At 37.8% G+C, this 16,748-nt stretch overlaps 1 protein-coding gene across 3 annotated transcripts in view; it reads left to right on the top strand.

Moving 5' to 3' along the window:
* EEA1 (early endosome antigen 1) overlaps positions 1-16,748 on the top strand; it is a 74,574-nt gene that overhangs the window by 13,948 nt on the left and 43,878 nt on the right. For 2 of the 3 annotated variants that reach the window (XM_050324154.1, XM_050324153.1), the window contains 7 exons: positions 8,405-8,532; positions 12,293-12,347; positions 12,479-12,544; positions 13,372-13,411; positions 14,204-14,311; positions 14,399-14,520; positions 16,231-16,386. In XM_050324154.1, the coding sequence (XP_050180111.1) occupies positions 8,405-8,532; positions 12,293-12,347; positions 12,479-12,544; positions 13,372-13,411; positions 14,204-14,311; positions 14,399-14,520; positions 16,231-16,386 (675 nt within the window). Of the gene's footprint in view, positions 1-8,404; positions 8,533-12,292; positions 12,348-12,478; positions 12,618-13,371; positions 13,412-14,203; positions 14,312-14,398; positions 14,521-16,230; positions 16,387-16,748 lie in introns of those variants that run through there. The other variant, XM_050324155.1, reaches the window with a different exon arrangement.

The raw sequence follows: 16,748 nt of genomic DNA, 5'->3' as shown, positions 1-16,748 counted from the left end.
AGCATTGCTACTTTGCTTTAAATTTTGCCTATAGTTTCTTTGCTAACACTGATACACCCTCCCCAATTTTAGTAAGTCAGGTCATTTGCTCCTCTCTTCTTCTTACCCTTACTTCCTCTCTGTCCTCCATACAGTGAGAGTTGGTCTTGTTTTTCAGTCACAGGCATTCACACCTGCAGTGTTCTGTTGTAGGAAAGGTTTCTTGCCACTTGTCTACAGTCTGATTTATGGTCATCTTCTTACACAGCTCTCTGTGCAGCCCTCATTTTTGAAACTAGGGATTGAAACATATGATAACTGCTGAAAATGTCAGTGTATTACATCCCTTGCTCCTCAGGCACTGATGAACCCTTACTTTAAAAGACAAAGGCTTATTCAGTGGCAGGAACAACCATCAAAATGTTGGCAAGTCTCTGTCCATGTATAGCCAACTCAACCAAACAAATTCTGTATAAAAGTCACACATCACCAAGTCCCCAAACATTGTTCCCCAGCTTTCAGGTATACAGCGGTGTCGCTAACAAAAGCTGTGTAGCGGCTTCTGTTTTGTTTTCTTTTCTTAAAGGAATGATATGTTTCTAAACCGTGTCCAGCATTTCCTAACAGTCTCTGTTGGACGTTCAGGACATCTAAACAGTGAGTCAGTTATAGAGGCATAGTTTGAGACTTCCTGTCCTGTTTTTATCTGACGTGTCCAAAACAACCACTGTATGGTACTCCTGCAGTGTTTAGAATATAGAGGCTGTTAACATCTGTTTTCTTACCTACCATTAAGCTAAATCTAGGCCAATTTTTAAGCAGTTCTTTTGAGTAGTCTTCATAAATTTCCAGATGTTTAGGAAGTATGTATTTCTTGGCTAATACAAGCATGTTATGACCCTGAAGTTTTCTGAATAGACTTTTCACAGCAGAATTGCCAGTAGTGTAAATTGGTATCCTGGTTATGCAAAAATGTGGGGGGTTTATGTCTGTCTTTAAAAAACCCTCATTTTTAATGTTTTTTTTTCCCTACTTGTGTCTTATTGTAGATGCAGTTGATTGAATCTTCTGTTTTTATGGATGCCCTTGGAATGTTACAGACTGTCTTTGCACGGAACATCATGTCAATGCTTTACTGCTGATATTTTATTCTCTTTCAGTTGCTTCTCAAATTAGATTGTGCTGGCTGTTTTCACCTCAGCACTACTTGTCTGCTTTGCACAGGAACAAAGATCATTGATTGAGCTACATTAGTACATTAACTTCCTGCAACATCCAAAAAATATTAGGAGAATGAAGAATTAGAGATACTGATTTGATATGACTTTGCTGCATGATGTGACTTTTAAGAAATAGAGGATCCACTGGATTAGAATTTCTAATTCAGGACAAAATTGTAGTTTTGTAGGTTATGACAGAATTTTAGACTTACTCGTGAATAGCAATAGAATCAGAAGAGAACTGAACTAGAAATTATATGGACTCTGAGGAATCCAGCTATTTTTCCAGGAGGACATAAATTCTGCAGTCTGGTATAAAATAAACTAGCAACTTCTCTTTGTCCAGAAATGTGAATATTTACTTGTAAAATTGAAATGGAATGCAGGACCTTTTTACCTACTTTCCTAGTGATTAAATAGAGATGTTATCTGAGGAAGCCACTGTCATCTTACTGTTTATGTAAACAGAGGGAAAGGGCTTTTTCTGGTGAAAGACATGAAAAAATGTCAATTGTCCTTTTAGCAATATATAACGGGAGTGACCTGGGGAGTGATGTAATTTATTTATACTTTAACTTAAAATATCTCATAATTTTCTTTTAAACAGTATGTAAACCTTCTGAAACAAATTGTGAAATATGGTCTTGCCCTTGCTGTCTAGCCAGACATTATAATTTGCCTCTGAGAACTTCCTGAAGATTCAGTTAATTGCTTTGATATATATTCAGAAAATAAATTTAGAAGCTACTTGATACATCTTTCAACTCTGCAATATCAGTATGTTTTTGCCCTCTGGCCCTAAGTATATAGAGTTTCTAACCTTCTGTCATGTAAAATCTTTGTCTTTGAATCACTATGTAACTGAAGAATATCTGAGTTTTAGCTCAGCCTTACTATTTAAATGTTGCTGAATATGCATATCTGGTATTGGGGAAGATTGTGGAGGTTCACCTGCAGTGGAAAAAAACATGAATGGTGAGCTTACTTTCAGATTTTTAAACATACTGGACTTTATTCACAACATAGAGCTTATTGCACCAATACAGTTGCATGAGATTTCTGATGTAAGTCTGGAATCTGAGAGATGGGCAAACATAGTTCACGGCTGGAAGGTGTTATAGCTCTGGGCTGGAATCACTGCTATTAGCTTTTTGTTCATGCAGTTCACTGGAAACAGACTGTAACCTTGAGTGCTGGCCTGGTATTTTTGGAAGGTCAATGATGAAACTTAGGTACTCAAATCTATTTAAACTTAAAGCCTGGTCATGTGAATGCCAAGTGTGCTAAAGTGCATACTGGTTTGGGCTAAGCTGTTCCTATGGCACGTATATGGTAGAATAATCATGAATGCTTTCCATATGGTAAAACTATCAAATTATACTGAAATTCTGTGGTGTGGAGTTTATTTTTTTGGGGCATGGGTTGTTTTTTTTTTTTGTTGTTTGTTTTGTTGTATACCACAGTACTTAAATATTTTCCAAGAATAATGTTTGTGAAATAAAATTGACTTCTCAGTGGAAAACAGTGGAGTTCCATGGTTCTTTAAGCTTGACTCATGACATAATTGCTAGAATAAAAATTCAAGATGTTGCAGAAGCTCTGTTTGTATTAGTAAATCAAGCTCTGCGCACACTATTTGTGCTATAAGGCTCTCTACCACATGCAGCTGTAGATCAGCAGCAATCCTAGTAGCCTAGATGGGACCACTTTTTCAATTCTATGTAGTATTAAAATGGAATTGACTACACTGTCATCAGATATTGCAAGAAAATACTAAGGAAATTGAGTTGCTGTGACTTTAGAACTTGAATAGGGTACCTTATTTCTTGGATTCCAATGATATGAGCACATCTGAATTTTATCCTGTAAAAACTGTTTTGCCCATGGGACTGTCCTTCAAGAAGTGTCATCTTTCTGCCAGATAACTCCAGTTCTAATTCGTGAAAAAGGAACTTCCAGTAGAGTAAGCTGTGTTTTCATTCATTAATTACTTAAAACTTTATATTAGCTTTACAAAGAACATTTTATTAAAGCTCTGGGTAAAAAAGGAGCCTCTGGCAGATGAAGACAGATTTAATGCATCTGTATGTAGGTGTCTCAGGCTCCAGTTACCGATGATGGAGCCCTGGGAGCTGTTATGCTGACCCTACCTATGGTATACGCATTTGTTAAGTCAGGTGACTACTTTCTTGCTCCATTAACTGTGTTAAGTAGCTCTGCACTGGTAGTGATTAGGGAGTAGACATCTACATGTAAATAGTTGTTTTTTTAAACCTCAATTGGAAGCCTTCAACCTGTTGAAAAAATCATTAAAAGTAAGATAATAATGTGAAAAGGCTATAATTTTCAAAAATACTTCTTCACACGGCCAATCCCACCACCAGTAGTCCTACAGAGTAGTAAAAGGAGAAGACAGAAACCCAGAATTCATTCAATCCTATACATTAACTTTTCTGTTACGTAAAGTATTTCTGAATCAGTTTTAAAATAGCATGAGGATTAGGAGATCTTTAGGGTAGCCTGCAGTCGTTCTGGTTACGTACTTGTCTGCCTGTGGGTCTTGTGCCCCTGCTGCTGGGCAATGTGCTTCAATGTGGTAGGCCAAAGTTCTCCCAACAATTAATGGTCCTGTAAGAAACAAACAGAAAAACACCCACCCAACCAAAAAAAAAACCAAGCCCAACCCTGCTAGTTTTTGTAGCAAGAGTTTCCTTCCAATGTTGCTTTTAGTATCCTGGCAGACTTCCCAAAGAATGCTGTTATAATGATTCATACTAATATTAACGTTACCTGAAATAAATAATTTACCTTATATGCCTTTAAGGAAATAGGGCACTGAGAAGCTTAACTTTATCAAACCTGAAAATAAATCTTAACTATTAGAGGGGAAAAGTATTTTTTTCTTCTTTTGGGCTTATTTGTAAGTCTTATTGTGAGAAAGGCAGGTAATAAAGCTTCTGCTGCTTCCATGGAGTCTGAGATCTTTTGTGAAATTTTGCCTTATAACTCAAGCTGAGGCAAGATACTTTCCTACAAAAGTTCTATGTAGCAATTTTTGTTCTCCTCTGAGTGTGTTTTGGAGTCTTTGCACTGAGGAAGGCCTGTCCCACTATGAACAGTGGGATGTTGTGGTGATGCTTGATACTGGATATGGCTTATAGGCATCCACCTGAAAGAGATACATTTTCCTTGGGATTGCAGAATTACAATTTGAAGTTTAGCGTCTATCTCACTCATTCTCATTGGAATGCCTTGACCTCTGGGTCAGGGGCTATTTGAGCATTGTGTGCTGACTCCAAGTTGCTTGTTTGTGCACATATATGGGGGTTTGGGTTGAACACCTTTTGTTTTTACTATTCTTGCTCAGTATTGCTTCAGAAAATCTGTGGTGACCTCAAGAACTCTTTCTGATAAAAACTAGTGCATGTGGTTTTATTTTTGTTTTCTTTTAACTGTCAGGCATCTGCAAGAATATTTGAATGCAATAAATTGTTATTTCCTTGTAAAAAGAGGAAATTTATTTTTAAAAATAAAGCCCAAGTAATCATCATTTAACTTCTTTTGGGCTCTTTTCTCCCTGTATAAAGTGAAAGATAAAGCCCAACTAGAAACATCGGTTAGGGAGTTATGAGTTACAGTGCAGCACTGAAGGGGCTGTAAGTGATGACTTTGCCTTTATTAAACAAAGAATATGAAGTGCCTTGCACTTCTCTGTGGCTGTGCTCTATGCAAAGTAATTCCTAAGTGCATGTTAAAAGGAAACCTACCAAAATACAAGGTACATTGCTCTCATACTTGTTTCTTCTGTGAAGGAGTCCGTAAGGGATCCATGTGCAGGCTTACTGGAAAGGATACCTCGGCTCTTTCTCCCCAAGCTGTGATGACCAGTATTACATCTCATGGTCGTAGCTATGCCAATCTCCTCTTTATCCAGGACAGGCATGGTCCCAAAGCAGGAATATATTGCACTTGATACAAATTGCTGCAAACTGACAGAAATGTTCACAAAGTTTAGGCATCTCAGACTGTCAGGTTTCTTCCACTCTTCCTTCTCACACACTTGTCTTTAGAATAGTAAAATACGCTTTTGCACATATTTGCAAAGTTCATCTCAAGATGATACAGAGAGATACTTTTATGGCTGTATTTAATTTTTTTTTAATAGAGAAAATGAGTGATCCACCAATCCAATTTTCAAACAAGATTGTTGCCTGGTGCTGATACTGGCAGGCCCAAGAAATCTTTACACTTCTGCCTGTTACTGTCTGGTGCCCAGGAAGATCTTGATGATTCTGATTTTCTTACGCTAGAGAGAACTGAATTATTGCTGGTAACATCAAGAGTTGATTATTATTGGCCTATGAGATCCAGCTGAGTCCTGGGTTTGTACAGTTTAAGGCTCTGATGTATGAGCAGTGGTGCCTGTAGCTGTAGAAACCCATGTTCCTGCCCACTCCATCTCTGGAGGATGACATTTTCCATGGCGAGGATGCCCTGTTGCAGAAGGGTGACACCTCACTCTGTGCAAGCTTGTGTGTTAGACCTCTATAACAAGCTGCCTTAGATTAAGGGTGTGTGTGAGAGCTGTAACCCAGTGCTGACTCCAACAGCTGAGGCCAGCTGTGATCAAGGCTGTGCTGGTGGAGAGGCAGGGACCGGTGGGTGATGCACTCTTTATCCCTGCCTGTGTGAGAGGAAGGCAGTTTCTACCAACAAGAGGAGGAGGTTTTTGTTCATTCGTGCTGACGAGAGCATGCCTGCTTTCCCGGAGCTCCCATCTTGCCCTGCAGGCTCCCAACTACACATATTCCCGGAGTACTGCTCTGCCTCTGGCCCCTCATCCTTGTGGACCTTGCCTTCAGATCTACCTCTCTGGGAAATCTTTGCTGGCTTTGCCTAATAATTGAGACGAATGATTGCTGTCCCCATGGGCTAATTGCACATGTAATCTATTCTTTCCTCTTTTCCAGGACTCTTCTTTCCACAGAATAAACCCCAACCACAATAAAACCACAAAAAAAAAAAAAAAAAAAAAAAAAAAAAAAAAAAAAAAATCCAAGCAGAGAAATAGATTTTGCTATTTAAATGAATATCAATGAAGGGCAAAAGGAAGCAGCGGGATTTTCTACACTTGTTCTTTCTAGATAGACTTACTGATGCTATGAGGAATGTTTGCTTATCTCAGTGAACAGCAGACCTTCGCATCACTTGGAAACTAAATACAACGCTGAGAACTGCTTGGTAACGTTTCATCCCCAAAGGATGCTGTTGCACCGTCATTTTATGAGACTGATTGCTTTCTGACTGACCTACTGGGAAAAAAACCCAAGCCCATGTTTTGTGACCCCTCCTATGATTCCTTGCCATTGCTGCATGCCAGGAAACTCCTCTGGTTCTTTCACTCAGAGTGATTGTCACTGGCATTGTATGCTTATTCAATCAGATAAATGTTACTGGGTGCCTAGTAGCTGAACGAGTTTTCTGTAGCCAAATGGGCATGTGTATCTATATATGAGTTAACTTGGTTGAATCTGCAGTGAAATTGTGCTGATCAACTCATGTAAAATGGTTGTTAAGGCTAAATACCTGTTGTCTGCTTAGGAAGGAGTATACTGTTTTGTTTGGTCTAGTTGTGCCAGAATCAGTCTTCAATATGGTATGTGGTGGACTTGATAAATAACTGTATTTAATAATTGATTTCTGAAACACTAAATAAGTAATAGAAGTTATGAAGGCCCTGTTCAGAGCTCCAGCCACGTTTGAGTAGCTAAACATGATAATTTTTCCTAGGTTAAATCCATGTAAGTTTGGTTGTTGAATTCTTAGTGACTAGTGAAACAAAGCACTGTGAATGTTATGTTAAAAAATGAGTGCTATTGTGGTTGTTAACATACACATTCAGTACATTCACTCTGTGCTAATATTTAAAGTTTTGTGTCTTGTCTATTAACATCCAAATGCTAACTTAAGAGCAGAAAAGGAATGTCAGAATTCATCATATGTCCTTCATAAATCATATGGGAGCCTAGGTTAAGTGAAGTGTGATAATCCCACTCTTGTCTTGGATACCGGAGAGCCTTGGTTTAGTGTTAGAGTGCACTACAATTCGTAGCGGCATAAAGGACTTAGGGATAACACATAGAAGTACAAATGCGTATCTGAAGTGAATTAAAGAAATGGGGGCTTAAAAAACATCAAAGAAACAGGGACATCACTTATATAAGATTCTCTTTGCACAGTTTGGAATTACAGGGAACCTTTAATGTGAGACTCAATTTTTTCCTCTCACTCTGAAATGTCTTAGTGTTGCTACCATGTTGCGTATGGGCTGAAGTATAAATGGGAACTGGGGTTGAAGTCGGCCTGATAACCAAATGAGCAAGGAACCAGGACAAAGTCCAGCAGTCAACACCAGATGTAATAAGTTGTAAAAAATGAGGTGGATGGTACTTCTGATAAGTGGCAGCTTGGATGCTCCAGAGCTGTTTAGAAATACATAAAGAGGTACATAACACTTCCTGCTTTCATTTCTCTGTGGGCTAATGGGTAGAACAAGGGCATTGATCTGCTAAATTTCCACTCTGGTAAGCTTGTAGTATATATACTGGAAAGAAAATTGATGATTTCTGATTCTTACGCTGTAGAAATCTGATTTTCTTGAGGTAGTATTTATCTGAATTGGATTTACTAATTAATTATATGCAAGGTAAAAAGTGGTTTTGTCTTCTGGCCCATATTAAAATCAGTAGCTTCAATATGGTGGTAATACATGTATGGATAAGAGTGCTTTAGCGTGGGTATTTCTTTTAAAGACCAAACTCCAAATGCTACCTTCTCTTTGGAAGAAGAATGTGATTTCATGAAAAGTTGTATGGAAAATTGTTTTGTTGGGGGAGAAGAAATTGCAGAGGAGTCCTTCTGAAATGACTTCTTATTCTTCTAAATAAAGGTTCTATTGCTAGTATGTAATGCTGTTGGGGAAAAACACCTTACTGAATAATGGAATATGACTTTTGTAGGCATTTTCTAACTTTTTAATTGCCAAAGCTGTTATCAGAGCATGAAAGAGTTAGTATGAATCTTAACAATTGTGTTTGCTACTTTTTAGATGTGCAAGCAAAATTTACAGCTTTGTGTAAAAGTAAGATGGAAAAAAAATTGCATCTCATTTTTTTTGTTTGTTTTTCTTTTCCTTTTTATAATAGGGCTTTATTTGTCCTCTTTGTATGAAGTCTCATGGATCAGCTGAGGAGCTGTTCAAACACTATGAAGCGGTTCATAATTCTGGCATTGATTCAACTCATGGAGGGGAAGGTCATCTGTCACCGGAAAGGTGAAACAATACTCATTTGTGCATGTGCTTTTGTATCAGTGTTGAGCTGCTTCTAATTACACTGAAGGCTGTATAAATTTGAATACTTACTTATGTAGTCAAGTATTTAAATGTTCACGCTCTATTTTTTCAGCTAGAATTAAAAAGGAGCTTGAAACTTATATTGTCTGATATGGATCTGACAATAAATGAAAATCAGATGCACATGTTCATTACAATAATTAAGTCAACTGTTTCTGATGCAGCTGACAATGCAATATTACAGACCAGAATCATTTTTACAAGTGTGGCAGAAAAAATACAGATTCCTTCTAACTTTTGTCATAGAGCTGAAATATCATCATTTGCGGGTGGGGGAGGACAATCCTAAAGATAGAGAAGAAACCCGATTTTGTCCCTGGGTAGGTAGGGTACTTACTGGGTAATCACAACATCAGTATTTGCTTAAATAGTTTCCCTTATTACCTAGTTATTTGCAAATCTGAGAAGTTTCTGTCTGTACCACTAATCTTCCTTCTGTGTTTCAGAATCTCCATGCTGTTCTTCAGAAATCTTCTCTAACTTATTTTATTTAATTGTTTGGTCAAAGCTATGTTGTTACTTGCCTCCCTAGGAAGCATATCAGGTGGTTTTATTTTTGAGAGCAGCAGTATGTAGCAGGAACTGATAACATGAAATGTTCTCTGGAAGTGCTTCACTAAGTAGTCTACCTGTGTTGGTTTGGGAAGGTTTCTCTTGGGGGTAAAATTTACCCCCCCAAAATAGGTTCTGTTTTGCTTCCTGCTAGTTCTCTTTCTGTTCAGTGCTTGTTTTACACTGTTGTAAATAACAGTCCGTGGTGCTGTTTTGTCACACTCCCCCAAACTCCCAAGTTTTACGTAGGATGGTCAGAGCGGGCAGCACAGAGGTATACACCACACCAAGCTGTGGCTTCTGCTGATGCTGGGAAATAGAGAGTTCAAATGTTTTGTCACTAGCAGAAATGTGACCCAAAATGATTCTTTGGTGATAATAGAGTGTGGAAGGTAACATAGTTTAGTTGTTATCCAAATGCAGATCCGTACCTCCCCAGTATTATGCAGAGCTGGCAAGCCTGTAGGAGCCAGCATTAGCACAAGTCTTGTCTTCATGCGTGAATGGCTCCTTCCTTGTGGGTAGCAGCCTTCTCTGTCAGCTGCTGCAACAAAAGAGATCAGAATTAGTGTTTTATATAGGATAAAGTGGTAAGGTACTAGTGGAGTCATACTGGGTTTCTGATGTGCATATTTATTCAAGAATGAATATTTCTTCTTTGTCTGGTTTCAGTCTTTTTGGAGTAATACAACTTAGACCTGAGGTGATAGTTCAGTAGGATAATAGCATTCACATGGGGAATTATTGGTCATAACTATATTGTTTATATAGTTTATGAAATACGTCTTTTTTATTTTTATGTCTGCAAGTTTCCAATGTCAACCAGATGTTGGCTGGTGATATTTATTTTTTGTTTTCCTGACTTTTGACAGTTTAAGGACAAGTGGTTTTGTTTTCTCTCACATAATTGGAAAAGTGGACAAGGTCAGGGAGTTTTAATGGAGTGAAGGGAATCTGGTGAGAGCCATTGTGTAACACATGAGCTATATTTTCCAATTAGTGTGGCATTCTTTAATGCTTCTTAGTTGTATGCTTGCTTGAGAAAACTCTCATTCAACATAAACATGTTTTTCCAAGACTTGGAATTTCATATTAAATATTGCAGCCTGCAAGAGGGAGTCACTCCATTAGCTCTCAATGAGTGAAGCTTATGTGTAATTCATAGGACCAAGGTTGGGAGGTGAAATTCCCTATTTAGTCAATAGGGAAAGTTAGGTGCTATGAATTACACAGTGTCCTCTTCCTCCCAGTCCCCTGTAAACTACTATGATTAAATGCCGAGAGTGAATCATGTAACTCTCCCTGTGCGATTCAGCAAGGCCGTCAGTACTCAGTCCTAGGATAGAGGCACAAGTGGGGAACAGGTTGGAGCATAAGGAGAAGGTAGTAAGGATTTGCCAGCTGGTAGGCTCAGATGTGCTGAGAAGAGGAAGAGATTGTAACACCCCTAGCAGAAAAGGAGGTTTGGTGAGGATTTGGATGACAGGAAGAAAAGCAAAGTTACAGTGTCTGTAGGGATCCCTGACACTAATTATCCCCCATTTATTTTCCACTGGTCAGTTAAACTGAATTTAGGTTTTGTCTTAAAACTGTCAAGTAAAATTTTGTGGGGGATATCAAGGCAACTACTGTAGAAAGGTCCTTACATTACAAACTTTTTTTCCCTTCTCCTCCCCTCCTCCTTCTCTTCTACTACAAACTAGTTTTATATGACTCAAACCCTTTAATCTACTGCAAAGACCAGACTGTCTTAAATGCTTTAATATTGGAGGTATGGTATATATATTCAGCCCAATTTCAATACAGTTAACTGTTTCACCTGCCTGAGACACTGTTTATAATCTTAGATGTGAATATTATCTGATTTACTTACTCATACTGGTGAGAAAGCTGCTCGCTCTTCTCCACCCACAACAAGTGTACAGGTTTTGGATTACAGCTATACCTACCTCAGTAAAGTTGTATCTGTAAACCTCTAGTAAAGGTATCACACTGGCAGAATAATGTGTTCATAACAAGATTTTCCTCTGGAAAAAATAAATCTGCCAATATCCCATGTTTGTTTTATCTTTAAAATTGGTCCGCCTTGGGGTTCTTGCTCTACTGGTTCAAGTGCATGCGTTTCACTTGATACTTGATGATTCTGACTTGCTGTTAATAGGCTAATGTGGATTGAATCTATTTGTTACCAGTTTAGCTAAGGAATAGCTTGCTTGGTTTTTTCCTCCTAAGTGTGAGATAAGTTAATATCTGTGGAGGAGGGGTAATGCAATGCAGCAGCAATAAAATTATGTGGTATAAAACTGAACGAATTTGTTGGCACTGGCACCCACACACATATTCTGTGTGTTGCCACTGTGCAAAAAATAAGAACGAGTATTTTTTCATTATATTAATGGCACTTGTATTCTAGATTTGGAGTGGCTGTATGCCAGTAATGCAACATTATCCTTGTATATATAGTTGTGCAATTCTGTAAGGAGACTTGTGACTTTGAAGGATGCTGTGTGAATCAATTAGTAACAGTTGTAGCCTTGGATCTTGTGTTCTTGCATGACTGGAGGCTTGAGTATGAAATCTGAGAATTTAAAATTCTCAGGCTTTAAATATTCAGACTATTAAATGAATGTGTCTGCCGGGCATACCAAATTGCCATGTGGATGAAAAATTACGTAACTTTAGAAAGGGTAAGATAACATGTTGTCACTTACCAGTATTCCTTTACATGATATGGGAAGTAAAAGAGAATAAATCTGTCCTTTTTGTAAAAAGGCATGCAAAACTGTTAAATTTTCCAATGCACAGCTTTGTTACTCTGAACTCATGTGGCTGAACTGATGCACTCATTTAGATTTACATTCTGTTTTCCTGAGACCTTTTTCATATCTATTTCTTTACTTATCCAGTTAATATGTTTGGCATTTTTCAAGTGATATGCAAAATGATATTGATCTGATTTGTTCCAAGTTTGAAAAAAATCTGTAAGTACCTATTCATAATTATGTAAGTTATATTTAGGTAGTACATGGCTATCAGTCCAGTTACTTAACATTAAAACCTGTATGTAACTGACAAAATATAACCACTGTGTATTCATTTTCTCCACTCTGTGGGTATATTTATTCAGAGATGAAGTATCACTGCTCCGACAAGAAGTCCAAGACTTGCAAGCTTCACTGAAGGTTGGAAATGTATTTTACTTGCACTTGTTTTTTTGTTTCAAATTGCAAAGTAGTCCACTGTCTTAAGCAACCAAATTTATAGTTCTCTTTTCCCATCTTCTTTTTTGTTTTTGTTGTTATTTTCCCCCTAGGAGGAGAGGTGGTATTCAGAAGAGCTGAAGAAAGAACTAGAGAAATTGCAGGGGCAGCGGCAGCAAGTAATTGCTTTAAAATACTTGAAGCAGGTTTATCCTCAGCATTGACATTGAAGATTAATACCTTTTTTGTAAGGCACGTGGCCTGATTTAGTTAGTTCTGTAATTTAAATATTGACATGTTCTTGGTAAAACAAAGCTAGTTATCTCTCCACAGTGTAACTGGATTTATAAATGTGAAGAGCAAAGTCAGAATAGGTAGTGATTCCTCCATGCTACTCACTACAAGTTCAGTTCAGACTTCTTCTGTTAGGCTTATTGAGAACTTAGATTATTAAATAAAATAAATTGAATGTGTTGTTTCATTGTTTATGAGAAAGGGCAGTGAAGTCTTTCTTGTAAAAACTTTTGGAAAACAGCAGTGGGATTTTATAGGTATTCAGATGAGCTCAATAAACAAGGCAAGACAAATTGTGGTCTGTTGTGCCCTAAAGGAAGGTCTCACTTCTTTTATTGCTGTGAGCTACTTAGATACTGGATAGTTACAAAGCTCAGAAATTGCTTTCTGACAGAATGCCTTCTCAGAAAGTACTTAAAGATGTCTGTAACCTCTGTTTTTCAGGCAGATTTCTATAATGAGGAAAGGGAGGGGGAGGGGATTGTTACTGGAGTTTTGCAAGTGGAAACCTAATAGTGTAATGATATATGAAATGAAAAGTCTTTTCCAGTCTTCCAGATATAACTGTTTAAAATCAGGTATTTTTATACCGCTGTGTATAGTATTTGAGCACAGAAGTGCTTTCCCTGTCTTTTCCAAAAACTGGATGAACTTTGGAAGTAGTAGTTTTTATTCCTACTGTCTAATGGTGCATTTATTCTGTTTTCTTAAGGATTCTAAGTCTGATGGATTGACAACAGCTACATCTACAGGTGGCTAACATTTTATTATATTAATTTCTGCACTGTTTTGGAATTTCTTTTGATGTAGTTTAGGTAAATTAGCAATTTTGGTACATTAAAGAGCTAGAAAGCTGTAATGGTGCAATTACCAGGAAAAAAAATTATTGTAAGAGCTATCAAGAACTATCTATCTTAAGCAATAATCTGGGAAAATGTTCCAGAGGCTCAGGGTTTGAAATTTCTAAAAGCAAGACAGGAGTTCTGACTCTGAAAGCAGTACTCGTGAGTCATTTTGAACAGCTTTTAAATCACTATATATTCAAGCAATCAGATATTTAAACGATAGCATTTGTCAGGAGTGGTTTTATGTAGTGTTTTTCTTACTCATCGTTACCAAAGAAAACAATTAAATTTGTTTTTGTTTTGCAGACCACTAATTTTTGCTCTACGTTTTTCTCCATGGAGCACTCATAGAATAACATTTTCACTATGTGTACATAAACTATTTGACCGATACTGATTAAAGCTTTTAATCACAGTTCGGGGCTTGGAATTCAGCAGCATGTTGCAGTGATCTGAAGGGCCGTTTGTGACAAGTGAAAACCAATATGTACTTAATCCTGCAGAGCACGCAACTAGTGACACGTTCCGGCATAATGCTTGTAGATATTTAATTTCAGTAAAGTTGTTCACTTTGCTAAGCTGATTGGATGTTAAGGGATTTTGGATTACGTATTTACCTGCTGTGGTTATTTACGGGCATGAGGAACTGTATTGTTCTAGCTCTTCCGGAAAATAATACTGTTCTTTTTATGGAAATAGAATCATTAGAACGGCAACTAGAAGAGATCCAAGTAGAAAATTTTAACATTAAGCAAATGAAAGACTTATTTGAGCAAAAAGCAGCGCAACTGGCCACTGAAATTGTGGGTAAGTATAGTGGGTAATATGAGATCTGATTCTGTTCTTTCCTTGTGCAACTTTTGCAAGGGATTTATTCAACTTCCTTCTTACTAGATCTTAAATCAAAGTATGATGAAGAAATCAGCCTTCGGGAAGGTGCAGAACAGAAAGTGACAAACCTGAGACAAGAACTGCAAAAAGAGAGAAGTACGGTGGAAGACTTAAAGACAGAGCTGGTATTCACATCACATTAGTGTTTTTGTTATTTTCAAGTCGAGAGGGGCATACTTGAATGCTTGTAAACACAGTTTTAAAGCAGTCAAACTCTGTTGTACTAGGATACGTCTGCTTGTGGGCTGAGAAAGTTCATAACACCATTGTTTCTGACCTGTTTCACTGATCTACATTTTCAGTGTTTTTCTAATAAGAAACTATATGTTTTTTCTGTCATAGATTAGAATTTACCCTTCATTATGTTCTAGCCTGCTTGTTCAATCATAGGGTCATAGAATCAACTGAGTTGGAAAAAACATCAGAGATCGTCAAGTCCACCCCTTGATCCAACACTGCTGTGGTTACTAGACCATGGCACTAAGTGACACATCCAGTCTTATTTTAAAAACCTCCAAGGATGGTGAATCCACCACCTCCCTGGGCAGCTTGTTCCAATGTCTGATTACTCTGTCTGTAAAAAACTTCTTCCTAATATCTAATCTAAACCTCCCCTGGCAGAGCTTAAGACCATGATGCGCTACCCTTTAGAATTTTTGCAGGGTATTACACATATAGATGTGCTGTGCAGACCTGTACTTGGAGCATGCTATTGCTGACTTTCACAGCTATATTTAGGTCACCCTTTTTCCATGAGGTTATGCTTTGGCTGTCTCTGGACAGCTGCATTTTTAAGAAGTGCTCAGAGAGGTGTTTTGTGACATGGTGGCTGAAAGACTGGCAGCTCTCATCATCATGCCTGTGTTAATCTTGTCCCTCTTGTGCTTGGCTGATAGTACCAATGTGTGTGTATTGTAAGATTTTGGCTCCTGTTGACTTTTATATACAGCCATGGCTCCAGGGAGCAATTCCAGTGACTCAGCAAGTTGGGCCACTTCTAAATAAGTCATGAAAGGAAGTTCCTAGTTTCTCCCACTCAGCTACTGCTACTCTGGAGGAAAGTAGGACTTGTTTATCCCTCTTATTTCCCATAGCTGACTGCTCCGAAGGGCCTCTTGGCCCTTTTTAGATGCTGGGCCTATCCATTCCTCTCTGTTCAGTTGTTTCTTCTCTTCCCTTTTCCTCTGCATTCTTATCCTTTTCCTGTACCTTTTCTCTTCTAGAGATGCCAGCACTTTTTCTCTGCTTTCTTCAGTGCTCATAGTTGCCTTCTGTCTCCTTTCCCTCCATAGTGCTTCATGTTGAGAGAAGTTATGGTGCTTTAGATGCAGCTACCAACAGATTTTACCTATGGGTTTGGTATGAGACATCAGCAACTTGAAGATAGTGTCTTCAAGACATTTCCTTCAACTGCCCTTTTGTTTTCTGTTCTTGTGATTTTCTGAAACAGTTCTAGAAGATGAGGCAGTATCCTGTATCTAACCATCTACATACATAAAAATTACAGAAATTTAATCTTTGGGACATTTTTCTATTTTGTCAGATTTGGTTCAAATCAATCAACACGTTAAAAGTTTAGTAGGCAAAACCTGAAAACCAGTCCTTAAATCCTGTTTCCTTTGGAAATGATAACTACTTCTCTGTGGTTTTCTTTTGGGGGGGTTTCTTATCTCTTTTTTTTTTCTTTCTTTTTTTTTTTTCCCCTCAGCCTAGCTGTGATACACTATATGTCATCTTGTCTATAAATTGCTGTTCTTATAGATTTTTAGAAATTACATTGACACTGAAAGCATGTCTGCCAACGTTATGTTGCTCACTGCTATTCAACTTTTCAGCTTCAAAGGCCTGGTGTGGAAGATGTGGCTGTTCTGAAAAAGGAGCTGGTTCAAGTTCAGACACTGATGGATAGAATGACTCTGGAACGTGAAAGAGAATCTGAAAAACTGAAAGATGAGTGCAAGCACTTGCAGGCAGAGCAGGCTAACTCTGAGGTAATAATCATACCTAAAGATGTGTGTTCTAGCTTTGTCATGGTTATCATGTGAAAATGGAATATATTGCTTAATCATTATGAAAAACTCTTTTTCTTAATTGAATCTTCTCATTTATCTAATAGACAGTAAATTGCATAATTCTGTCAATATTTAATCTCCAAAAACCCCCTCGCTTTTCATTGCGAAACCTTTTCTTGGCATAAAATGTTATTACGAGATCCCAATAGCAGTGGAAAAAACCCAGCAGAGCTGTGTTCTTTCTACAGGGAGAGATAAATAGAGCAATACCCGTGTGATTCAAAGGCTTGTTTCTCTTATTGAGCTACATGCAGATAAAAATAGTTGTTGCTGAAAATGAT

This window comes from Myiozetetes cayanensis, unplaced genomic scaffold, assembly GCF_022539395.1.
Source record: "Myiozetetes cayanensis isolate MyiCay16 unplaced genomic scaffold, myiCay2020 scf3, whole genome shotgun sequence".
Lineage (NCBI taxonomy): Eukaryota > Metazoa > Chordata > Aves > Passeriformes > Tyrannidae > Myiozetetes > Myiozetetes cayanensis.
The sequence above is the reverse complement of the archived record's forward strand: the minus strand, read 5'-3'. Positions and strand labels throughout refer to the sequence as shown.